General features: G+C 44.2%; 1 protein-coding gene across 1 annotated transcript in view; it reads right to left on the minus strand.

Moving 5' to 3' along the window:
• The window catches only part of SLC12A8 (solute carrier family 12 member 8), an 85,135-nt gene that overhangs the window by 11,308 nt on the left and 47,875 nt on the right, over positions 1-25,952 (minus strand). The window contains exons 6-9 of the mRNA XM_074967182.1: positions 18,688-18,775; positions 16,687-16,774; positions 6,565-6,711; positions 841-1,528 (exon numbers count right to left, since the gene is read on the minus strand). Of these exons, the coding sequence (XP_074823283.1) occupies positions 841-1,528; positions 6,565-6,711; positions 16,687-16,774; positions 18,688-18,775 (1,011 nt within the window). The remainder of the gene's footprint in view (positions 1-840; positions 1,529-6,564; positions 6,712-16,686; positions 16,775-18,687; positions 18,776-25,952) is intronic.

Here is a 25,952-nt window from a genome sequence, read left to right on the forward strand (position 1 = left end):
TGTAGAACACTAAGGGCTCGTCTACACGAAAAATTAGCTTGCGAGCAGGGGTGTGACTGTACCCTGCACTAGCCTGCCCATACTAACTGTCCCCAGGGAACCTGCTGATGCGCAGTAACAGTTCATTAGTGAGCACTGATCTAGTGTTCTTCGAAATAGGACTAGATCACATGAAAAAACTGTTAATGCATGTGAGTAGGGCCCACACGTACAGTTAGTCCCTAACAGCCTAGTGTGGGCTAGATTCACACTCCAGCTTGCTGTGAACTAAATGTTTGCATAGACAAGCCCTAAGATTCTCAGATGAAAAACTCTACAAATTCAAAGCATTAAGCATCCAGATCTACAATATAAATTAATTCAGATTCTTAGATGTAGTGATGATGATGTGACGAATTACTCATGGTCTCCTTGCACAGCATGGGTACAATTTCATTTGAAGAACAGGGCTTTAAACTCACAAACCTCCACCCCCCAATATCAAGATGAAAACAAATGCCATAGTATGCTCAGAAATCTTTTAATGTACAGCATTAAGAATGCATTTGCAGAATAATAAGCAGCATGCTGTATACAGTGAACATTCCCACATAATTTTGCCTGTTTTCCAGCAATTAGTCTTCCACAGGCAAATTAGATTGGAACCTCTCCTGTGACTCATTATGATGAACTCTACCCTCACCTATTAAAAGAAAGATATTATTGCCATGAATCACAGAATGACAGCATCATATAAAACTAGTCTCTAGCCTGCCTACAGCAAAGTGCCAGCAGGACAGAGATTATTAAGCATCCCCCCATGAAAACCCAGATGTCTATCTCGGCTCTTGTAATCTTTACCTTCCGCTTTCTGATTGGGAGGATTCTGCAGCTCATTAAAAAGCTGTTCTCCATATTCCATTAGCTCATGGTCACGTTTTTGCTCAGTGTCCACAGCTGATGATAAACACAGCTTTCTTTCACTCTGATGACTCTGTTCAGTAAAACTCTGCAGACTTTTATCATCAGGCTCTGATGTTTTGGTGCAACAGTAAGGAGCAGGGGCAATATTGTGATCGAGATCCAAGAGAAAGCTGTCTTGTAATGTTTGCTTGGCTGGCTTCTTTATCTTTCGCTGTTTGGCCTTTTGGTTTAAATTCTTGTCTCTCTCTTCGTTCTCTTTACAAGTCTCTGGATCTTTATTAAGAGGCTTAAAAAGCTGGTCCATGTCTTTTGTGAATTCCAGCAAGGTGCCATCTGATCTGCTTTGAATTATTCCATCTGATCCATAACGGGAAGTTTTCTCAAAGGTTAAAGGCTGGGAAGAGTTGACAGCCCTAGACTTCTCCCTCTGTGTCCTTTTGGGTTTCTGCTGTAGCATATAACTCATAGAGACTGAGAAATAGGAGTAGTCCACAGCAATGTACGTCAGCATGAAGTTTATGGTGACTATAGGAGCAAGGATGTTCACTTGGCCAACGAAGACGAATGCCATGGTGATGAGACTCGTTAAGCAAATCGCAGCCACTGGGGTCTTGTTACGCCCTTTCTATTTTGTAAACCAAACAAACATATTTAAATATATATTTGCATTCCCCACCAACCCCAAAGTGAAGACTATCCTCTCTGTTCACACTGATAGAGGACTATCAATGCCTAGGCAATATTTTGATGGACTGGTCATGAAATAAGGGAACATATATACATATATGAACAGAAGCATTAGAGTCTAGAGGATTAAGTGAGGGACCAGGAGCCAGGAACTACCGAGTACAAATCTGACTTCTGCCACTAACTTGCTGTGGGGCCTTGGGAAGGTCACTTAACTTCACTCAGCATCTCAGGTTTCCCATCCATTAAGTAGGGTAATAAAGCAATGCTCAAACTCACAGAGCATTGGGAGGATTATTATATTGTTTAGATGGTGCTTTGGAGAGGAAAATTGCTAATGATCGTTAATCATGCATTTTTAATTTCAGATCCATGCAAGAACATACACTGTTGCCAAACAAAAGGCTTGACATATACAGATACTGGAAAGGAGTTTATGAAAACGGTTTCAACTGGCAGCTAAGCCAAGCAAGGCAGCGGGGCAGAGGAGAGGTGCCATTTTACATGAGGAGCTGCTGGCCTGGCCTTCAAATGAGGCTAACCTACAGCCCCGGTATTACCAGATTCGGCATTTAGCATTACTCCTCTTTTTATAAAGAAGGACCAACTGCCCTAAGGCCAAGAGGAAAGGAGCAGATGAGAGGTTAAGCAGTCAAGGATGTTAAAGGGTGTGTGTCAGGAAGAGCAACAAATGATGCCAGGCGAGGGTCAGGAAGGCAGACTATCACGAGAAGTATTGTTTAGTCTTTTACTTTGGGACAGGGTGGAGGTAGCGGGAGGATGGAAAGGAGGCACAGAATGAAGTGCGTCAAGCTGAAATAAAGGACTGGGAGTTGGCAGCTCCTGAACTTTAACTCCAGGTCTAACATGCCCTTCGGTCACCCTGGACGAGTCACTCAGTGTTTCTACACTTCTGAGATGCCTGTGCAAAGTCACGCAAGGCTCACGGGATGCCAATGAGGGCACAATCTGATGGCAAAACCTCTCTTCCAGGCAATGGTGTGTGAGACATAAAGAACCCCGCTCCACTCTCAGACCTTGTTTTTCCTGGGAAATTCGTGCTTAAATATAATTTTCAACAGCTGAGTTAGCTGACGGACCAGCACAGACCAGGACAAGCCGTGGGCAAATCCTACTGGGATCAGGGTTTACCTATGACTAGCAGACACAATGCTGAACACGTCTTGTCCTTGTCCACACCGACCAGTCAGAATCACATCACCACTCTCAGAGATCAAATTATATTCAGTGCTAGCTCCGCAGTGAAGACAAGCCCTTCGAGCTTAGAATGAGTTTGTGGGGCTGGCAGTTAAAAGAAACAAAGATTTCGCTTTTTATGTGTAAATGTGATCTGGAAATCAGCGAGACACAGTCACAACGCGACTTTACTAAGCAGAACCACACTAATTAGCTTGGAGGCTCTGATGTAAACCTACAGCACCTAATAGACTCTTCTTGAGGAGTTTGCCTTTCTCTACCCAAACACTTACATTATTGCCTAAAGCATCACCTGGGGTAGGAAACTCTAAGGGCAAGAAGGCACCATGATAGAAGTTTGTAACCATCAGTGAGGAGCAAATATCAATGCTGGAGAAGGATTATTATTAGACTGGTATAAATAGGCAGAATGGGACGATGACATTAAGAAAAGGGAAACTTATCCTGAGTATAAGACAAAATTCTAAAGTGCAACATAGGACTCTGCATGGGAAGAAGCAATATTTTACAGGATCATGGCCTAGATTTATTAGGTTGTGGAATAGTCTCCCTACAGAAGTGGTGGAAGACCATTACTTGAGACATTTAAAACTGGATTGGATGAGACACTGTCAAGAATAATCCTGAACTGAGGGATGGATTAGATGACTTAATAGGACTATTCTGGCTCTAATTTACCTTCAATTACGAACTGAAATGTTATGGTTTTTAAAAAAATTAAAGTAAAAAGATTTTTGGAGGCATTTAAACATTCACCTACAGCAGGAGTTCTCAAACTGGTGGTCGGGACCCCCTCAGGGGGTCGTGAGGTTACTACATGGTGGGGGGGGGGTCGCGAGCTGTCAACTTCCACCCCAAACCCTGCTTGCCTCCAGCATTTACAGTAGTGTTAAATATATTTAAAAGTGTGTTTAATTTATTTGGGGGGGTCACACTCAGAAGCTTGCTGTGTGAAAGGGGTTGCCAGTAAAAAAGTTTGAGGCCCACTGACCTACAGTATTGGAAACACGACAGTCTGTTTGGGAAGGTGGCTAGTTATTTGACCATGCGGACTAATGTCACCGCCCACGCTGAATGAAATGCACAAATGAAAGAAGCAGCATAAATGGTGAAAAGGAAATTAGATGTCTAAGCCTCTCGCGGCTTTAGCAACCCAAGGGAACATTTTCAAATAGCAGCTTGGTGCCTAACTCCCATTAGGAGTACCTAGGTGCCTAATCCCAATAGGAGCCAGCTGCCTAAATGACATTTGTGCCTTGGACAATCTCCCTCCTTAAGGGGTTATTAGTGCCACAAGCAAGACATTTAAATCATGACTGTCCCTTTCATACAATCTTTCAACTCTGATTGGATAAACAAGAAATAAATTAAAATAAATGCTTTTCAAATATAAAATACTAAGACTTTCACCAGCTTCCATATAAACCATAGTACTGACCATACAAAGGTAACTCCAATAGCGTCTGGAACGTACAGTCCTGTTATACCAACAGTATCACAAAATATGCCACCTTGAAATATTTTTCATCCTATATTTTCCTCTACTGTATGTGCTTCTTTAATAAACGCAGAGCTCAAAGGGATACTATTTCCATTTCCTCCACACTCATTTATTAATAGAAAGGGTAATACATCCTGCACCTTACAGATTTTCCAACAATATGAGAAATGTGTCTCAGGCACAACAGTGTTCTCAGAAAGCATCTTAAGTATTAGAGACACTTATTGAGACAGGGAACAGATGGTACAGTCTTAGGATGCCTTTGGCCTAAGGTTAACAACACAGAAAACAACGTTCCACTCCTTCATATTAACTAGGATTCCGATGACTACAAACATGTTTAAACCACTGTATAAAAAAACCAATGCAGAATGCATTGTTACGGGCAATCCACTTTATTAACCGGCCCGCGAACCAAATCAACAGTCAATTCTCAAGGTAGCAGATACAGGCAGGGAGGAAGGAGATTTTCCCTTAATTCCTAACCTCTTTTCAAAGCACTTCCTGTTCTGGTACCTTGCCAGGACAAAGGAGTTCATATTAGGAAATATTATGAAAAAACAGAAGCTAACTATGCCAGTGCTATGCCATGTTAGAATCAACTTTGCCACCATTGCGTCAAAGTCAATGAATGACACCACAATAGTTGAGTGCAGAATCTGGCTCTTTCCACAGAAGCCACTTAACTACTTTCAATGCTTTGATGTTTTTTTTTTAATTATGATTACTTTTATTTTAAGAACCACAGGAATATTCAAGAAACAGTGTACACAAAATGGATACACTTACAGAACACTTAAAATATTAAAAACTTATTTTAAAGTAATTTTTCCTCACTTTATTTACAAGATCTTGCACACGTGAAAAATTGCTCTCTTGAAATTTGTCCAGACTGGTTTGCTATTACAGGGTTGCTTTGAGAGAGGCAGGTTTTTTTTCCCTAGTTAGAAAAAAACAGAGTCAGAAAAGAAGGATTTGGTTTGAATTTATGGCCCAATCCTGCAACCCTTATTCATGTGAGCCCAGTTGAAGTAAACGGGACTACTCAGGTGTACAAGGCTATATACATGAGTAATGGTGACAGAAACAAGCCTTAGTAGTATTCAAACCAAAGCTTAGTTTAAAAGAGCATTTAAGATTTGTAGTCCCCAAAACTGACCTTTAAAATGTATCCATTTATCCTTTTATCATTCATTAGGTTTACAGAGTCCAAAATGAGTTAGGCACCCCACAATATAAATAAGAAGTGATCCCTGCCTTCTGGTGCTTACATACTAAGGCCTTGAATCTGCCACTAGCAGAACTGGGCCTAGTTTCAAACATGATGAAATCAAGGGAGACGAAAAGATAGCAGGGAAGGGTTAAGGAGGAAGGACAGAGTATACAGGCTCTGATTCAGCAAAGCACATAAGAATACGCTTACGCCCCATTGACTCGACTGGGACTCAAGAACGTGAGTGACATCTACATGGCAGCTTGAAGTAGTAAAGGTGGTGGTGGCAGGTTAATATATTAAGACATAAATTAGCCAGTCATTTTTATATTAACTGGCTAATTTATTGTGGGCATCATAAAAGAAGTGGGTCCTATGGAGGGACTTGAATAAAGAGAGGATAGAGGCCTTGCAGACCAACTCACGAAGGGTTTTCCATGAGTAGGGTTCTGTCTGGAAGAGACTGATGTGGGAGAAGTGCCCTGGGGTACTGAGGAAGACATCTATGGTGGAACCGAGATGGGGGGGGCATACAATGAAAGACAAAAGCAGATAAGTAAGAAGGGGCAGTTATATGGGACCTTGAAGGCAAGGACAAGAAGCTTGAACTTCCTGCCATGAAGGAGGGGGCGTCAATGGAGGGGGTTCAAAGAGCAGACAACGTAAACAGAGCGACAGGCAGGGAAGAGGAACTTAGTGGCTGTGTTTTGCATGGACGACAGAGGGGGCAATATGAGTGCTGGTGAGAGCAGAGATTAGAAGAGGAGTTTACAGTAATCAAATGGGAAGAGGAGGAGGACCTGGACTCAGACAGAGAGACTTCTCCCATAACTGTGTTTCTTTACAAAGCAAATATTTGAATGCTGTTTCCACCTGCTGATCCCTAGTGGGGAAAAACCATGACCCCCTCCTCTCCTGGTATTTAATTACTGTACATCAGCCATGACAATCTATTGACAGCAGATTCATTGTTTCCATGCACCATCAACATTTGTTTTTTATAGAACCCACAGCTAATTCTACATCATCACTGATTACTAACCCCATGTCCAAGAAAGGCCAGGGTAGGTATCACTTTTTCCTGGGCAATGCACTGAAGGATTCGGGGTGCTCCATACAAACCTCCCATGCAGGAAGCTAAGGAGGAAATGTACAATCCTAATAAAAACAAGAAACCCACCAAGGACACCTGGAAAATGCAAAGAGAAAACAAATATTTATCAGATTTTTTTTTAAAAAACACTTAATTGTCTTTAAACACAGATTTTTCCAAATTAAAATCAATTAATTTTCTTTGTAAATGCTAAAGACTTTGGCAAAAATTTAACAGAAGGAGCCGTGTGAAAGTAGCAACTTAACCTGCTCTGTACTGTGAGTGTGAACTAGTAATACAATAAAATTATCCCATGAAAGCAGTTCAGTGTTGACCATTCTGTACCAACTGGAAACCACTCGATAAGCTCACGTCCAGAAATATGTGCCACTTGGAGAAAATGCATCAAGGAAGCAGACATCTGATTCCATTTAAGCAACTGGAAGTGAGTTTGAAGGGAGTTTATTTCAGGAGTGCACACTTATATACAGAGAGCATCATACAGGAAGAGCTACACAAGGCTCTAAACCATCCAAAACAGGAAGACAAACCCCTGTGTCCCATAAGGGAATACCAATAGTGGAGGAGTAGCAGGGGAGGGGAAGATATACACAGTGCAATCAAATCAAAGTTGCCATTTAAATAAATGGGATTTCAAAAACATGTTCCAAAGGATATAATGTGACGACCTTATTTTCCTGTCTTAAATGTGTAAGGAATTTCCTTAAGTTAAATGAACATAAAACTTAAAAATCCTTAAAGCAATAGTGCTAAGTAGACTGCTTTATTCCTATTTTTGTATTTAATAACCTTTGGTTCTATTGTATCCCAAACCAATATTTAAACTTTACAAAACTTTTATACAGACTCATCACTTAAGGGCAGTCACCTTTTATTACTAATATTTTGTATGATGGAAGGTGCCAATCTGGCAGGTGCAATACACACACATAGTAAGAGTCCCTGACCTAAAGAGTTTACGATCTACATAGACAAGACAGCAAAGCATGGGAGAAAGGAGTAATATCCCTGTTTTACAGATGGGGAACTGAGGCACAGAGAGATAAAGTGCCTTGTCCCAATTCATAGGTAAACTCTGTGGCAAAACAAGGAATGGAACCCAAATCTCCTGTCCTGTGCTTTAACCACACCAGCATCCTTCCTCTGCTCTTCACTGCTGGGCTGGAGCAAGGCTGCTGTTTGACAGCACACAGCAACATTATACCATTCAGAACAGGAAGTGAAAAATATTGTAGCCAACTGAAATTTCAAAGGGACGATAGGTCAGCAGAATGTAGATGCACAAATTGAAATCTGATCAGGTAATCACCTCATCTGAAAGAAGGTGCCTCCGGCTACACAATTGCCGGTAAGACTAGGGTGGAACATGGATTGTTTCAGTAGCTTTTAACACGGAAGTATAACACCTACCGAACCCCCATCATAACTTCTTGCAGCATCCTGTGTTCACCTTGCTTCCATCCAAGATGTGAATGGGCCCCCCAAATTCTAACCAATTGTATAATTTAATTACATGGTATTTCCCTTAACATCCACATTAATTGTGCCGGTATTGATCCTTGGAAGAAAGAACAAGTTATGGTTGTCCAGAAACACAGACAAAAAGAGAACAGATTCATTTGAGGTTAGCACAAGGGACAGGGAACTGGAAGATCTGGATTCTAGTTTCTCTCAGGAAGAAAACAGAGAGGCTGTTGCCAGTATTTTCAATATAAGTTAAGGGTTTATCAAACCCTCAAGATCAACAGCAAAGCGAAGGAAATCTTTTCCTGCTTCTCTGTGATGTATAAAGATGGCTTTCAAATTTCTTTCCAAAATACTTTCCTACATTTTTTTAATACATGAAATATCAGGAATATCAATGAGGTCCTCTCTTCCTTGTCTTTGTTATAGGACCTTGGCAAAATCTTTGGAGGACCTGATCAGAGATGTTACACAAGACAATGGAGCTACAGTTCTCTCCTCAACTGGATAGGAATAGGATGCTGAGTCTTAGACCTCTCAAGTAACAGTGAGGACAAGAGAGAACCCTTCCTTACAGGCTGAAGAACAGGCTTCGTATCTGCTGAAAGGCTGATGTTGCTCTGCCTATGTCTAGTTCTTATACTGAACCCATCCCTATGGTATTTGAACTCTAGAGACATTCCATCATGTAAAGAAGAGTAAACTGTCCTTGGGGTGGGCGCTCCAAAGAGAAGCCAGGGCCGAAATTAATGAGATTCCTTTGAGGAATTCCAAAACCATCCCATGGTCCATGGAGAAAAGCCAACAGTTTGTGGCCTGTGATAAGTGACTATGACTAACTGGAGGAGTTAGAGCGGACTGATCAGACAAGCTTGCAGCTAATGGATAAAAGGTCAGATGGTCACTGCTACAAGTTAAAGGATAGAGGCAAAACTTTTTTTAAAATCTAAAGAATGTATTTGCTGACCACGTGGATCATCCTGAGCTGTGGGCAGCTCTGAATGCTAAAGTCCGCAGGATGCCCGATTATCACAATTATGCTAGGCCTGGGATTGCCCTGTTGAGGAGTTGCTTCTGGATACACAGGGGAATGCAGGGAAATGCTGGTGCAGTGAGAGGTTTTGGCCAGTGTAAAGGCAGTTAGTTTTCTGTAGAAATGGAAATGAATGTGGGCTTCTTATTAAGTATGAGACTCCCTGCCTCCCAGACTGACTGAGCAACTCCCACCATGCACTGACACATGAATCTGCAGAGTTGTCTAGAAGGTTATTGCGTCTCCCTGGCCACCACATGCAGCCAGACTTGTCTGACAAGACTTGCCACAGGCTGTCATTCCTAGTCAGCGTCCTGGCTTCTACTTTTGCTACTTCATGGAACAGGGAAAAAAATTTCATGGCAAATGTGTCAGCATTTCTAGCACGTGGATCCACCTTACACACATACAAGTTCACATGCAGCTTTCTGCACAAATAAATCCACCACAACAAGCACACAACAGTTACCAGCTGGCAGAACAGGAGATATTATCAGCAGTGCTTCAGCTATGAAAGCTTGATAAACAGGGCTCATGCCATATTCTAGCCGTGTCCGCACAAGATCCAGTCATGCAAGACAAAGAGCTCCAAAAAGCTGGATAACAGTCTCTTTCCCTCCACCCAGTATTTTGGATAGGGGCTATTTTCTCCCCATGCCTCCCCACCTTGCAGCTGCCATCTTTCCTGCTGTGAAATGGACTTTTGCATAATATATGGCTACTGCTCCTTACCTAGAGATTAACTGTCATGCCTTCTCCTTCCTCTCCCAGCCTATTCTGAATACTCGGCTATTCCACTCTTCATATCCCTCCGCTAAAGGAGCGACATGCTCCATTTTCAACATACTTGCTTTAATCAAAATGGTGGAAAACAGGCAGCCCACCTTCTCACACTGAAATAAGGGGCATTTCAGAGTAACCCTCATGATCTGTAGAGCCCCAAGCTGCTGAGGGGTGGAAAGAAACATGGGGCTGTGAACTGACACAAGGAAAGGGTCTGAATTGTATGAGGGCCCCATGGTAGCTGAAGTAGCCGCAGCCTGCATTTCTCTCCTGGTGGTGGTGGAGAGAAATCATGCTGCAAGTTGCTGAGGCCTACCATGGTGTCCCAAATGTCTTGCAATTGCTTAAGGCTGGCTTTTGAATGGGTGTGGGGGGTGGGGTAGGCCAGTTCGTTTTGAAAGACAGATGCAGGAGTAAGGTCTAAAGCATTCCACTAGGGAGTCTCCACTGCACCAAGAATCCTGGCCTGGGGCCCTGACATAACGCAGAGCAGGACATCCTCAACCAGTGGGGCCCGACCCAGAAGTGCGTCATGAAGGGGCGACTGATGGGTTTCAAGAAAAGAATCACTGGCAAATCCCAGACGCTTGGACATGGGAGCAGCTAGGGCAGGGGTGTGAAGGAACAAACCAATCCCACCACCCGCTGCTGCCCACCCAATCCTGCTGCAGCTCCTCAGCCATGCTCCCCTATGCACCGTACTCAGCCGTAGGTAGCAATCTGAAGGCAGCAGCGCAGAAGTAAAGGTGGCATGGGATGGTATTGCCACCCTTACTTCTGTGCTGCTGCTGGCAGGGCGCTGCAATAGCCGCCGCTCTCCAGCAGCCCAGCTCTGAAGGCAGCGCAGAAGTAAGGGTGGGAATATCGTAACCCCCCTAAAATAACCTTGTGATCCACCTGCTACTCCCTTTTGGGTCCGGACCCCCAATTTGAGAAACGCTGGTCTCCCCGTGAAATCTGTATAGTATAGGGTAAAAGCACACCAAAAAACCCCAGATTTCGGGGTAGGGGAGACCAGATGTCATGGTCTGTGATGCGTTTTTCACAGCTGTGAATTTGGTAGGGCCCTAGCCATAGGGAAACGGCCCTTCAAGATGCAGCACAGCCAGTTCCACAGCCTTTTCTGGTGCCCCCCCAGAGCCGAACAGCATGAGGGCTGGGGAAGTGAGAAGCTCCACACCCAGCAGTGGCTTTGCCACCCAGGCTTCAGCAACAATCCGGTGAGCCCCTCCCGAGACCTAAAAGCAGCCATATTTTTTGACCAAGAGCCCAATCCCACAATCCTTTGCAGGACTGGGTGGGTGGCAGTAAGGAGCCAGGGATATTTATTTTTTCTTTTGAGGTTTCCAGAGGTAAAAGGTTGAAAGCCACTGGCACAGAGTTAGTTGAGCTGAGTGATTACTTCCAAAATGGTGGCAGGCCATATCTGAGTCTACCTGTGTAGCTTGGGATGTACCAGCAGGTAGCAGATATTGCAGTCCATTTCCCCATAATATTTGTCTCCGAAGTTGTGAACCTAGAGTTTCTCTATCTATCTAAGGTATTAATATGGCCCCCATTCCCACAGCACCTCACAACCTGTAATGTATTTATCCTGTGAGGAACGGAAGCGCTATTCTCTCATTTTGCAAATGGGGAACTGGGGAACAAAGACTCTACGGCCCAGATTTCGAAAGGTATTTTGACATTGCTGCACTCAGCATTGCAGTGCCTAACTAATTTAGGATCCTATATACCGTTTTCAAAAGGGATTTAAGTACTTGGGAGCCAAAATCCTCAGTGGATGCGATTCAATCTCCTAAATCACTTTTGAAAATGAAATTTAGGCTCCTACATCAGTTAGACATTGCAATGAAGAGGGCAGCAATGCCTAAATATATCTAGAAACCTGGGCCCAAACAGCTTGCCCAAAGTCACACAGGAAGTGTGTGGCCGGGCAGAGAACTGAACCCAGGTCCCCTGAGCAGCACCCTAACCACTGGACCATCCTTCCTCTCACAGGCAAAAATTTCTAAACAAACACATATCTCATCCTGTTCACTTAAAAGGTTATTCCCTGCTTATTTGTGTTCCTGAGGTTGTACATGCCCAGCTGGTGTGTGCTTGACTAGTAGTGGTTAATAAATGTACATTTTCTAAGAAAGCTCAAGATACATTGGCCTTTCTTCTTATTTATGAAAGCAGCCTGCATTGTAAAGGAGGTTGGATGAAAAGATATAAAATTCATTCTGCTTGGAGACAGCATATAAATTCATGCTGTGTTTTGAAAACCCTCAAACCAACCCATTTTCCCCCTCCAGGCTACCCCTTCCCCCCAAAACATACACCCTAATGAACTAATTTGGCTCCAGGAAAACAAAGTGTGTTGTGAATGGATGGATGAAAAATACGAGAAACAAATCAATGAACAGAAATTTACATTAGAGAACAGAAGAGCCCCTTTGGATTTCAGAATGCTAATCAATACGAAAACACAATGCTATTGGTCCTATTTTTAAAAAAATACTTGAAAGAAACACTTGATTGTGTCAGGCTTTGACTATCATTTTAGTCACCAAAAACACTTGCATTTAAATGTGCTACTTGACATTCCACTCAGGGCTTAAGGGGGAAATGTCTTTTCACTGAGTTTGTCAAAAGTAAAATTAATTAATTAATTAATTAATTTTTAAAAAGTTTTGAAAGTACAAATACTTCACAAGAAATTGGCAGCCCTAGCCTATTAGATCTCCTTTGAAGTGAAATTACTTTGTGTCCCTATTTTGTAGGTTCACAAAAATACATTCAAAGGAAGACAAGCAGCCAAATGTTTCTTTAACCACGACTGACAGAAACGGAAAGTTTGCACAGGTTTTGATGTGTAATGTTTTCTCCTCTCAAACAAGGCCAATAAAATACAAATGTGCTTATAATAATTCTAATAAGAAGCCATATTTTCTACATTTATTGCATCACCATTCATACTGAACAAGGGGAAAAGAAAATTGTATTTGTTTTTTCTTGTGTTTGTATGATATATAACAAAGGCGTAAGACTCTCTTTCCAGAAGATTCCATAGCATCATAGAAACATAGGGTTAGAAGGGACCGCAAGGGTCATCGAGTCCAGTGGTTCTCAACTGGGGATCTGGGGCACCCTACAGAGTCAGGAGCAGATTTCAGGGGGTCTGCCACAATAATCCAGAGAGCAGGGCCAGTGTTAGCCTCACCGGGGTCCACAGCAGAAAGCCGAAGCCCGAGCCCCACTGCCCGGGACTGAAGCAACTTACCTTTGTAGGACTCCCTATGGCATGGGGCCCCGAGCAGTTGCCCTGCCTGCCTGCCTGCCATGCCCTATGCCAATCCTAGCTTTTAATCTACTGGATATGCAGAAATATAGGTGTTGTGGTACATGTGGGACGTGGAATTTGTATAGCATGTTGGGGGGGGGGGGGGGGCTCTGAAAAAAAACGGTTGAGAACTGCTGATCTAGCCTAACCCCCTGCCAGGATGCAGGATTTTTTGTGTCTAAACCATCCAAGACAGATGGCTATCCAGCCTCCTTTGGAAAATCTCCAGTCCTCCAGTGAAGCAGCTTCCATGACCTCCCTAGGCAGTTTGCTCCTTTGTCCTACTGTTCCTACAGTTAGGAAGTTTTTCATGAGATTTAATCTAAATCTGCTATGCTGTAGTTTGAACCCATTGCCTCTTGTCCTGCCCTTTGTGGCAAAAAAGAACAACATTTCTCCATCTTTTTTATGGCAGCCTTTCAAGTATCTGAAGATCATTATCATATCCCCCATTAATCTCCTCTTTTCCAAACTAAACATACCCAGTTCCTTTAGCCTGTGCTCAGATGGCTTGCATTCCATCCCTTTGATCATCTTTGTTGTTCGCCTCTGGATTCTTTCCAGTTTCTCTACATCCTTTCGGTACATTGGTGAATAAAACTGGACACAGTACTCCAGCTGAGGCCTAACCACCCCTGAGTAGAGCGGTCCTATCACCTCCTGTGACTTGCATGCTATGCCTCTGTTAATGCAACCCGAAATAACATTTGTTTGGTTTGCAACAGCATCACATTGCTGACTCATGTTGAGGTTGTGATCCACCACAACTCCCAGATCCTTCTCAAGAGTGCTGCTGCCATGCCAGTTTTCCCCCATTCTGTGCCTGTGCATTTGGTTTTACTTCCCTAAGCGTAGCACCTTACATTTGTCTCTGTTGAATTTCATTTTGTCGTCTATAGCCCAGTTCTCTAATTCATCAGAATCCCTTTGAATTTTAACTCTGCCCTCCAAAGTGTTTGCAGCACCCCTCCCAGCTTTGTATTATCTGCAAATTTGATCATTATGCTCTCTATTCGTACATCCAGGTCATTAATAAAGATGTTAAATAACACCGGACCCAGGAAAGATCCCTGTGGAACCCCACTTGAGACCTCCCTCCAATCTGACATCATTCCATTAATAGTTACTTTTTGTTTGCGATGGTTTAACCAATTATTTATCCACTTAATGGTAGTTCCACCAAGCCTGCATTTGTCCAGCTTACTCATCAGAATGTCATGTTGGACTGCACCAAAAGCCTTACTGAAGTCCAGGTATATTATGTCCACTGCATTCCCCTATCTGCCAAACCAGTTACCCTGTCAAGGAAGGAAAATAAGCTATTCTGCTTGTTTGTTATGGGGTACTGAAGCTAACCTAATTTTACAAATCTTTTCTCTTCTACTTATTCATTAAAAGTACCAGGTATGTACAGTACTTTTATCATCTAAAAGAATACATTACTAGGGTGCACTGGGAGTCTCACTAAAGTTTGTCTCACTGTTTCTTTGTATTTCCCCATCAGTGTGTCTACATCTAATTGTTGTCTCTATTCTTATACTAAGACTGTAAGCTTTTGGGGGCGTAAGGACCATCTTTTTTGTTCTGTTTGTATAACCCCTAGCACAATGGTCCATGACTGAGGCTCATGGGCGCTATGGTAATAAAGGACTATCAACATTTATATAACAAAGACACTGAATTAAAATGGCTAGCGTAGAATTGTTCCACTTTTCTCCCAGAAACAGTGATGATTTCTGCCTTAGCTATAAGTGATATAAGCCCTGTGTGATGAAGTGGGGGATTTTCTTGTTTTTTTCTTGTTTTTTTCAATGGTTTGCATGCAGAGGGGGTGGGACTCAGTTTCCCTGCGTGTTACTGGTTTAACGAGGAGATGGGAGAGGGAGTTTGTTGTTACAGACGACCAGCGATGGAACTTGGGACCCCAGCCAATGGCCTGGAGAATGGATACCCCAGCGACTGGTGGCCTGGGGACCGGGAGGCCAGCTTAGGAGTCACAGCCGGTTCTGGCCCAGTGGGAGGGCAATGGGCTGTGGAGAGAGGACCCTGGTGACCTGACCAGCCAGTTGGGAACAACGGATGGCTGAGAGGAGAGGAAGCCCAGGCAACCCTGTTTACCTGGATAGAAGACAATGGACAGAGGCGGGGCTTCGAGGCAGATGATATCAGATGCCCAGCTGGGAAGCACAGGGTCTCGGGACTGGGGAGAGAGAGCAGGCAGAGCCCACCCGGATGCAGGAGAGACCTAGATGTACTGTGCTGAGGGAGGCCAGGCCTGAGGGCCCTGAGCGTTTCCTATGCTGGGTTCAGACGCTCAATAAACCCTCCTGTTTTATGCTGGCTGAGAGTCGGTCCGGTCTGGAGAACAGGGTTGCATTATTCCTTCTGGGAGTGGAGGCTCCAGGGGTCCAGAGCAAGTGGACTCCCTGAGGACGCCCACAGCAAGAGAGGTGCTAAGGCTCAGAGAGGTGCGGTTCCAGGAGGTGGAGGGGCTTAACCCCAGAGAGAGAGTGGATCTCCAAGAAGGGCTGTCACACTAAAGGGGGTTCCACCCAGGGACCGTATGGGGCCAAGAGTGGGCACGACTTGCGAGTCTGTGATACCCCACATACAATCATATTTCAGTGTAAATCTAAACTATTTTTTCTTATCTTGGAAACAGGACAAAATCTAGGGCTGCATTCAGAGGGAAAAAGAAAGCATGCATTTCAAATAGAAATTATAGCTTAAACTCTGTTAGAAGAATTAAGAATTAAATAAAAATAAAGCATGCCAAACTAATTTAATCAAAGAAATTCTGTCAAATTGCAGTGAGCATATAATTTTGGATAATGGGGGATAATTGAAAATTAGCCATATAACATTTTACTTCCACTTAATGTAAGCGAGCAATGAAATACACTGAAATCTTTTCTTGTCTTTTCGTAGGGCCTCAGTGATAAGGTTCATTGACTATGACACTACAAACCAGCTTTGTAGGTATATGCCAATGTGGAATGCCTAGGATTTAATAATCCCATTACTTACATTGCAATTACACTAGAGTGGATATGAAAATGTAAGCCTTGCTTGACTTAGTAAAGATAAGCAGTGTGATTCTTTGGAGATTTCAATTAGACCTAAGCTTCCACTGATGAAAAGGGCTATACGGAATAATGTACAGTGTTTATCATTAGGCAACATTAGCATATTTTAGCTATTAAAGTTATTGCTGTGGAATTATTCCAAGATCCAGCATTACAGGTCATGTTGGAGAATGCAAGCTATTCAAATCAATTTTACCCAGGAATCTTGGGTTGGGATTTTCAAAGGAGCCTAAGGCACCAAATCCCACTGCTTTTCCCTTAGGCTCTGGAAAATCCCAGCTTAAAATAATGCCCCTGTAGACTGGAAACCACCGTTTTCTACAATGGATTGAGTTATTTTAAATTTAACTAATTACCTTTTCTGCTATCATAAAGTCATAGCGGAGCGACTCCCGGGTACAAATGGCTCCCAGCAAGAAAACAAAGACTATATATAGAAACCACCTGCAAACAACAGAGAGAGACACCATTTGTTCCCAAAACAATGAGTTCATTGGGCATTTTTACTATTATGAAGGCCTGAAGAAATTCAGCTACTTACAGTGACCACCATTTAAAAGCTTCACAAATAATTGACATTACTGCAATACTTGTATTCCCTGTTCTAAAATTTAGGGAGTAGCATAGTAGCATTACCTACATGCAAAGGCAAAAGTGTAAAGTGATAAGCAGCAACTGCTATATGCTGCTTTCCCTTTATTTTTTTAAGTAGTTTATGTTTATCACAGTATTGTACTGTATTTTTTTTTTTTTGGTCTCTACTGCTGCCTGACTATGTACTTCTGGTTCCAAATGAGGGGTGTGGTTGATTGGTCAGTTCATAACTCTGGTATTTGTAACTCTGAGGTTCTATTGTATGTGAAAAATGGCCTCAGAGAGAACTACTAGTTGAGAAATGTCTGAAATAGGGAAATGAGTCAATTAAATGGACATCTTCCTTCAATCCCTACTTAAAACTCACCTTTTCCTAAATGCCTGCAAGTGGGCATGCCAAGTCTGCGGCATATTATATTAAATGTGATTGCCTCCCTTTTACCTTGTCCTTCCTGCATCTGTCTGAGGGTAGGCCGCACAGACAGAGATGTAGCCTTCCACAAATCACTACATCCCACCATGCACAAGCAGCTGGGAATTGTTGGGGCAGGGCAGGGAATTGAGGGACCCTAGGCTCCATCCCCCACAATGCACCAGCCAGAGTAACAGCACTGGTTCTCCTCAGGGTGTACACTTTGCCAGGTAACAAATCTCAGTGACACAATCTGCCTCTCTGTCCCAAGGGACAGCAGAGCAACCCACTGCCACGTGCATGGGGCAGCTGGAATTTAGCCTGCCCAGAACGGTGTGTAAAATGCCTGGGGCCCAAATGACTCCAATGTTCTTTTTTAAGCCTCGGGAATGACCTTCCACGCTTCATGCAAGGTTAATCCCCAAGACTGTGTACCAGGCAATTACAAGCCTTCAAAATCATCCCACCGATAAAACGTTACCCTTTATGGCTGAGAGAGGAAATATTACCATCACACACACTGCATAAAAAAAAAAAAACCCGGTCACATTACCATGCAAAAACTGATCAGGATGAGAAATGACATACAAAGAACACAGTGTCACATTCACTATGGGTTTGCCACCAGAAGGGCTCCTTTCATCTGATGCTATGTCTACACAGCAGCTGGAGTGTGCTTTCCAGCTCGGATACACAGAGGCGCGAGCTCAGCTTGAACTAGTGCACTAAATATTTCAGTGTGGACACAGTTAGACTAGCCCACCTGGCCTCCGAGGTGTGCACACAGGTAGCTAGCCTGATCCGCCTCCCATCCCGCCATGGCCACACTGCTGTTTCCAGCGCGTTAGCTTGAGCAAAGCTAGTGCGACTGTCTACCAGCACTGGGAAGCACCCTCCCAGCTGCTGTGAGGATAAACCCTAAGTCATTCTTCATAAAAAAGTACTTGAGAAATTTAGCTGCAACACGTGAGCTAATATAAATAAACGACTCAGCCTGTTTCTTTAGAAGGCTTGTAATTTTTCTTTTCTTAAAAAACCCTAAATCCAACAATTTTGAAATCTACTCCAGAGTAGTCCAATTTGACAATTCTAGAGTTAATACACATTCTGTATTAGGAAGTGGGCCTGAGGGGTGGAGAAGAATTGATTATATCCGCATTAATGAATCTCTTCACTAAAACCATCCAGAGTAGGAGGGGGTAATAGATGATAATTTGAACAAGAGCCAGACTTTAATTTTCCAGATGGGTGAGTAATAAAAGGTTGACTGGAATACGAAATAGATTGGTCACATCCAGGGCACACTCTAAACAGAAAGTAAATTCTTTTCACTCTCTTTCAAGCGACTTACGAAATGCCGATAGCTGCCAGAGACCCGAGTGGGATGCTGGCCACAGGCTTCTGGAGATCTCCACTCATATTAAACCCAGCCATCACACCTGCATTTTGTAGACAAAGATAAACATAATTTGGAATTAGATCATTTATCGATCGTGTCAGAACTGTAGCTATACTTTGTCACGTCGCTGATGCAAACACTATTTGCCCCATAGCCGTAGCTTTGTAAGTAAGTAGCCATTCAACCCTGTATCCAATGGTAACAAGCTACCAAAAACATGCCCACAAAGGACCCTTTGTTCAGACTGGACAATGACATGAGAAAAAAAGCATGAATTTAAACAAAAACGTCTTATCTTAATACAAACATCACGGGAAACAGCGTTGTTCAATTGTCAATAGAAAAGTGCTGCCATTCATCCCAGTGTCCAGTCAACAGGCCGTATTACCCAGCTCCGACACATGCAGTTAGACCCAGAGAGATGATAGGTTCTTACATCCAGGAGAGACAATCTTTATTATAAAATGGCTTCTACTGTCTGTGTCTACCAACGATGCCACACACATTTAACAGATAGAGAATAATAATACTGTGCAGGCATATGGCATCTCCCATCCAGGAATCTACTTTGCAGATGTCAGTTAAAGCTCATGACACCCTGGTGAGATAGGCATTATCTCTAGCTTGCAGATAGGGAAACTGAAGCTCTGAGAGGTTAAGTGTTAAGCCCGAAGTCACACAGAAAGCACATGGTAGAACTGAGGACAATCTAACTAAACTGTTGTAATTATTTATATGCCAGTAGTTCCTAGAGGCCCCAGCTGGGATCCCGAGGCAACAGACACATAGAAATACATAGTACGGGACAGACTCTACCCCACAAAGTTTACAATCTAAATAGACATGACAGACAAAAGGATAGAAGAAAGGGAGAATTATCCCCCAGTCTGCAGCTTGGCAAATGGAGGCACAAAGGGATTAAGTAACTGGGCCACAGTGCCTGAGTCTCGGTTCAGTGCCATAAGCACAATACTATCCTTCCTGGTCAAAATAGCTTTTTCACACTTCCTAGGAGTATTCAGATACTGGTAAAGAGAAAAGTTGCCATGTTACTTTAAAAACATGATGAGAATTTGGACAATTAGTGCACTATTAGTAGTGTACTATTGGTTGTGCACTACTACTATTCTTCAGTGCACAATTAGCGTACTTATCCCCATACACCACCGTGAAGTAAGGAAATATTATTATCCCCATTTCACAGATGGGAAACTGAGTGGTCAAATGACTTGCCCAAGATTGCACAGGAAGTCCGTGGCAGAGCAGGAAATTGACCCTGAGTCAGTTCCAGGATAGCACCCTAACCACTGAACTTCCTTCCTCCTCAGTGATATTCAACTCATTACCATGCAAAGTGTTTGGAAGGTGTCCCTTGCAGACTGTAGTCTGCTGGCATGGCAATGACTAGTTGCCTTTGTTGTGGGGTTTTTGCCAAGATGAATTGCTCCTGTCTAGCCTTTGGCTCAGGATGAAATGCCACACAAGGGCCAATCACTTCATGGGAGCGCCTTAAAATGGCACCGACTTGCTGAATTGGAGCCTGTCGTCACTTATTCACCACCCAAACTGTGACTTCATCATTCCTGTGCAGCATTAGTTTCCCGTCTGTGAAATGGGGACAATAATACTTCCTTACTTCACAATGGTGTATGGGGATAAGTACGCTAAGGACTTTGAGCCACTCTGATAGTACAGCAATGGGGCCACATAAGTATGATAGATAGATTAGATAGTGTACAAGAGTTAATGTGGGCATCATCAACCACAGAGGCCAATACAGCCTCCTCTATACGACACAGAGGCCTCAGATCTTACTGAAGAGGACCAAGGAAGTTCAGGAGTCACAGGTGGTGTCTTGCTGTTTTATTCTCAATCACCTTGTCCACAAAGGACATGTTACAGACAGGGTGATAGCTGGAGAAGATTAGCATCAAGAAGTGCTTTCCTGAGTAGCAGGTCCAACTCTTTTCAATGAAGCAGCAACCTGCTTACCCTTAATAATAAAGTGCTCCTTCCCTGTTAAATACAAGAAAGAATGGGTCTGATTTGAAAGCAGAAGGGTGGAGTGCTCTCAAAAATTCTAGCTCTCAACAAGAAAAACTGTCCAAAAAATCAGCTTGAGAAGCTGGGACATTTCTCTCCTCCAGACATAGATCAGCCCCCATGGAATCATTCATCCCCCTCCAAATTTGAACAATCTTATCTGCAGATTGTTCTCAGAGAGAATTACCCATGTCTCTGTTTCAATCCGATAGCAGCCTCGATTTTCCACACAGACCCACTATCTCACAAAGCAGATAACGGCAAGGCTGCTGGGCAAGGCAGGATAAAAACGTGGTCAATTCAGCCAGGAAACCAAGGGAGTATCGAGACAGCCTGTACATCACAACTACGCCCAATGTAATCCTATTCTGGGAATTATCCATGGGATGGACACATGAAAACTTTTGCAGAAGGGTACTACCTACATCATAGGTCAGAGACAATCAACAGCTACACCACCTCCAGTTTATAACTTAACCACCTATGATTTATCATATATCACTGTCATAAAACCAAGATTTTTACATTTTCTAGTACATTACATTATAAATCAAGGTAGAGAGCAAGGGCCCTTTCCATTCCTCGTCTCCTTCATTCCTTCTGGAGATGGGGAATAGAAAATACCAGATAAGTGTTCATTTTTATAAGGGGCCAAATTCTTTGCTCATGTACATTGGCACCACTCCACAGCCTTAGTGGAGCTGTGCCAGTTTGCAGATTATTTAGCCCAAGACTTCTAAATCTATTTGCTGTCACTTTGAAACACCAGATGCAGTTTATTCCAGAATTCAGTTTCAGTGCAAAGATATTTCACACTAAAATGACCTCAAGAGGTAAGTTACTTACTTTGTTGTCACTGGAGTTCTTTGAGATGTATGGTCCCCGTCTGTATTCCATTGTGGGTACACATGTGCTTCCTGTGCCTGAGATTGGAGAATTTTTGCAAGCAGTGTCCATTGGTTCACACCTGTGTCCCTACTCCCCTCCCGCTCTGCACAGAGGGCATAAGGGGCGGATCGACCGCTTCTTCAGTTCCTTCTCCACCACAAATCATGCCAAGATCGGAAGCAGAGTGGGTAGTGAAACACAGATAGGGACCATGCCTCTTGAAGAACTCCAGTTACAACAAGGTAAGTAACTTTAACTTTCCTTTCTTCTTTGAGTGCTGGTCCTTATGTGTATTCCACTGTGGGTGACTGACAAGCCATCCTTAGAGAGAAGAAGGGTGCGAGGATGCAGGTGGTATAGCTGCTTGTAGAACTTCTGCCCAAAGGATGCATCAGTGGAGGACTCTTGGACCATGGCATAATGCCTCATTGCCCTGAAAATGTCAAGCAGGGGACCTCTTGAAGTGATGCTACTGAGGCCGCTTGTATCTTGTAGAGTGTGCCCTTACTACATGTGGGGGAGGAAGCTGTGCCATCTGGTAACAGAGTTAAGGATATACCTGAAGAGCTACTTAGAGATCCTCTGAGAGGATACAAAGAGACAAGGTGGGTGAGGTAATATTTTTTATTGGACCAACTTCTGTTAGTGAAAGAGACAAGCTTTGTAGCTACACAGAGCTCTTCCTCAGTTCTGGGAAAGGTACTGTGAATGTCACACCCAAATACAATTTGGAATACATTGTTTATCATAAGTAGTTAACACATAATCTAAGAAACAATTCAAGGTGAGGTGGCCAATTAATACCGCTGCAGTCAAAGGACAAAAAATACAGATTAGTTGGTTACAGGTTGTTGTGATAAGCCATAAATCTAGTGTCTTTATTAAGACCATGATTTTTAGTGTCTATGAACTTATGGATTTAAGCTCTCAGGTTCATCTTCTGAAAGTGTTGCGCAGGTTTCGATTGAGGATGAGGACTGGGAGGTCAGATATGGAGTGACTGCTCTGTGAAAAGTGTTCGCTCACAGGTGGTAGGATACACAGGGACTCACACATAATTGGAGCCTCACTTATCATTACACAGAGCAACAGAGTTTCCTAAATATCACTTAAATGATACATATCCAGTCTCTAATGTTAATTCACGTCTGTGGCTTTCTAGTATTAATAACTGATTTATTAAAGGCTGGTGTTTGGAAAGAACTTTCCATTACTCAAATCCTCTACTTCTATACTATGACAGTGGTTTTCACCCTTTTTTCACTTGCAGACTGCTACAAAATTTCAAATGGAGTGCAGACCCCCATTGAAAATCTTAGACATAGTCTGCGGACCCCCAGCGGTCCATGGACCATAGACTGAAAACCTCTGTTCTATGGTAACAACAACCTTTCCAAGACCCCTTAGATGTAGTGCCACCACAGGTTGAAAACCACTGCCCTATGACAATTGTCTCGCTCCGGGACAGTTCCAATATCCAATCCCCACTAAGTCCCCAACATACAGAACTCCACAAACCGCTTCTCCTCCACAAAGTGTACCTTAACCACTATTAATTGCTGAATCTGAACTTGAACTCTCATGGTGTCTTCCTATGAAGTTCCTCTTCACTCACAGATGTAAATCCCTCCATTTCCAGCAGAGAGAGGGTTCATTCAGGAGAGAGAGGGGTCTGTATCACCCATCACAAAATCCTCTAGAAGTTAGAAGCTGAGGACTAGCACCCTTTGCACTCTGATAGACTGCCCCCCACCACGTGGCAGAACCTTCTAGTTCCAAGATTATTTCACTTCTATTATTAAAGAGTCATCGTCTCAAAAACTCTCTCCTGCCAGTTCAACTGGTCTGACTCTACAAGTGGCATCCTATCCAAACACCCCTGCTCTCTGCCCCCTGATCATCCCTCCGGGACCCCCACCCCTAACCAATCTTCCCTGCTCCCCACCCCCTGACCACCCCTGGGACCCCCACCTCTATCCAACCCTCCCTGCTCTCCCCGCTCCACGTTACCTGTGGGATGGGGGAAAGGGGAGCTCAGTCCTTTCCCTGTGCGTTTCCCCTGCTCGTTTGCCTGCTCTCCCTGGCAGTCGGGCAGGGCTCGCTCCCTGTCTGGGCTTAGCTGCTGGGGACAGGGGCCAAGCATGATGGGGTGGAGGGGGGCCCTGGCTTGCTCTGCCCCTGTGCCCGGCAGCAGGGCCCAAGCCCCTTGGCTGCCCCCCGCAACCCTCCCTGATCCAGCCCCCCACCAGAACTCCCCCTGCTCCCTGTCCCCTGACCGCACCACCCTGGAGCACCAGGTCTGGCGGCGCTATAGCCATGCCGCCTGGCTGGAGCTGCAGCCACACTGCCCAGGCACTGGGGGAACTGTGACTGCGAGGGAGGCAGGGAGGAAGGGGAGCAGAATGGGAGGGGCCAGGAGCTAGCCTCCGCCCAGCACACCGCGCTGCCGGGGAGTTGGACTGGCTCCTCCGCAAGCCTGTCCTGACCCCGCTCCCTGGCAGGAGCTCGGGGGCCAGAGGGAAGGGTCCTGCAGGCCGGATATGGCCCACGGGCTGTAGTTTTCCCCCCTCTGGTCTACACTGAGGCACTACAGTGGTGCAGTTGCAGTGCTGTAGTGCTTTAAGTATAGACACACCAGGAGCCTGGGTGTGCCTGAGGCTTGGTCTACATTAGCAACTTATGTCCGTATAACTACGTCACTCAGGGTTGTGGAAAATCCACACCCCTGTGCAATGCAGTTATACTGACCTAACTTCACTGAGGAGCTACAGTGGCTCAGCTGCATGGGTGTAGCTGTGCCGGTCCAGCATTTTAAATGTAGACAAGGCCTCAATTCCCCATACTTCCTTACTCCCATCTCTTTTCTTGTCTAAAGTTCTTCCGGGCAAATTCTTCTGTACGTACTGCACCTAACACACTGGTACCTGGATGGGGCCTCTATGCACTGCTCTAATACAAACAGGAATGGGAGTAAGATCACACAATCACCACTGGCACATTGCTACTGCCAGGGAATTGTTTAAACCCTCCGAATAACTGACTAACCAAAACGAGGGAAGTCGTGCGTAGCAACCCAATTAATTATACTGTACATCGCAAAAAGCTGTATTTTAAGAGACTCTTGAGTATTATTACTGGTATTACAACTGCTAACCAATGAAATAATAAACTGCTGGAGCTTTAAATAAGTTCTGTCTATTAGCTTTGGCTTTCCCAGCTGCCAAGAACCAGCAGCGATGAAGAACCATTTAATAACACGAAGGCTAATTTTCTTTGCAGCTTTGTCATAAATACAGTAGAACCTCAGAGTTATGAACATCTCAGGAATGGAGGTTGTTCGTAACTCTGAACAAAACGGTACGGTGGTTCTTTCAAAAGTTTACAACTGAACATTGACTTATACGGTAAACCCAGAACAAACAGCTACAAGGGGGGGGAGGGTAGTAATTAGTCCCAGGGGGTTAAAAGGACCCTCCCTATCCACTGAGGAGAGATAACCAAGGGGCAATAAGGTTCAGCTGGAAAAGGGGCTGCTAGGGAACCAATTAGGTTCAGCTGACTCCAACTACTTGAGACCTTTTTAAACCCTCCCCTGGGTGGTAGGAGGGAGAGAGTGAGGGAGGGAGAGGAGCAGGGAAGCTGCCAGTAGGCTGTTTGCAGCAAGACACCAAACCTTCCCAGTAGTGAGGCCGCACTCCCTCCCCAGAAGGGAAGGAAAACATGCACAAGGGACTGACTGAGGAGAGGAATAGCAGGACCTGTGCCACCTATGAGGATTTGTCTTGCCCAAACCTGAGTCTCCAAGGCTAAAAAGGACTGAGCCTGCTGAGGCGAACAAGGTATTTTGCCACACTTGGTGTAACCAGTGGGATTTGGTGAGTGAGTAAGGCTCTGTGGCAAGCCATCTCAGGGCAGGGTAAATCACCCCCCAAAAAATGGAGGATGTAGTGAAGGCGTTGATACAGGCCACTGCAGCCCAACTAGAGGCTACCAGGGTACAGATGGCTGCCCAGCAAGAGTCAGTACGCGTCCAACAAGAGATGAACCAATTACTGATGAACCAGGCGGCCCAAGATCGAGCCACCCGGAATGAAGTAGTGAACCAGTTAAAAGCCCTGACCACGCTGACGCATGGGCCCAGGGGGCCTGGCTGCTGAGGGCAAGCAACTATTTACAGAAGATGACTACGGACGATGATATAGAGGCATATCTCCTCGCCTTCAATAGGACAGCATTGTGGAAGGCCTGGCCCCAAGACCAATGGGCAGGTATCCTGGCTCCATTTC

The sequence above is a fragment of the Natator depressus genome, chromosome 11 (assembly GCF_965152275.1).
Source record: "Natator depressus isolate rNatDep1 chromosome 11, rNatDep2.hap1, whole genome shotgun sequence".
In the NCBI taxonomy this organism is placed as follows: domain Eukaryota; kingdom Metazoa; phylum Chordata; order Testudines; family Cheloniidae; genus Natator; species Natator depressus.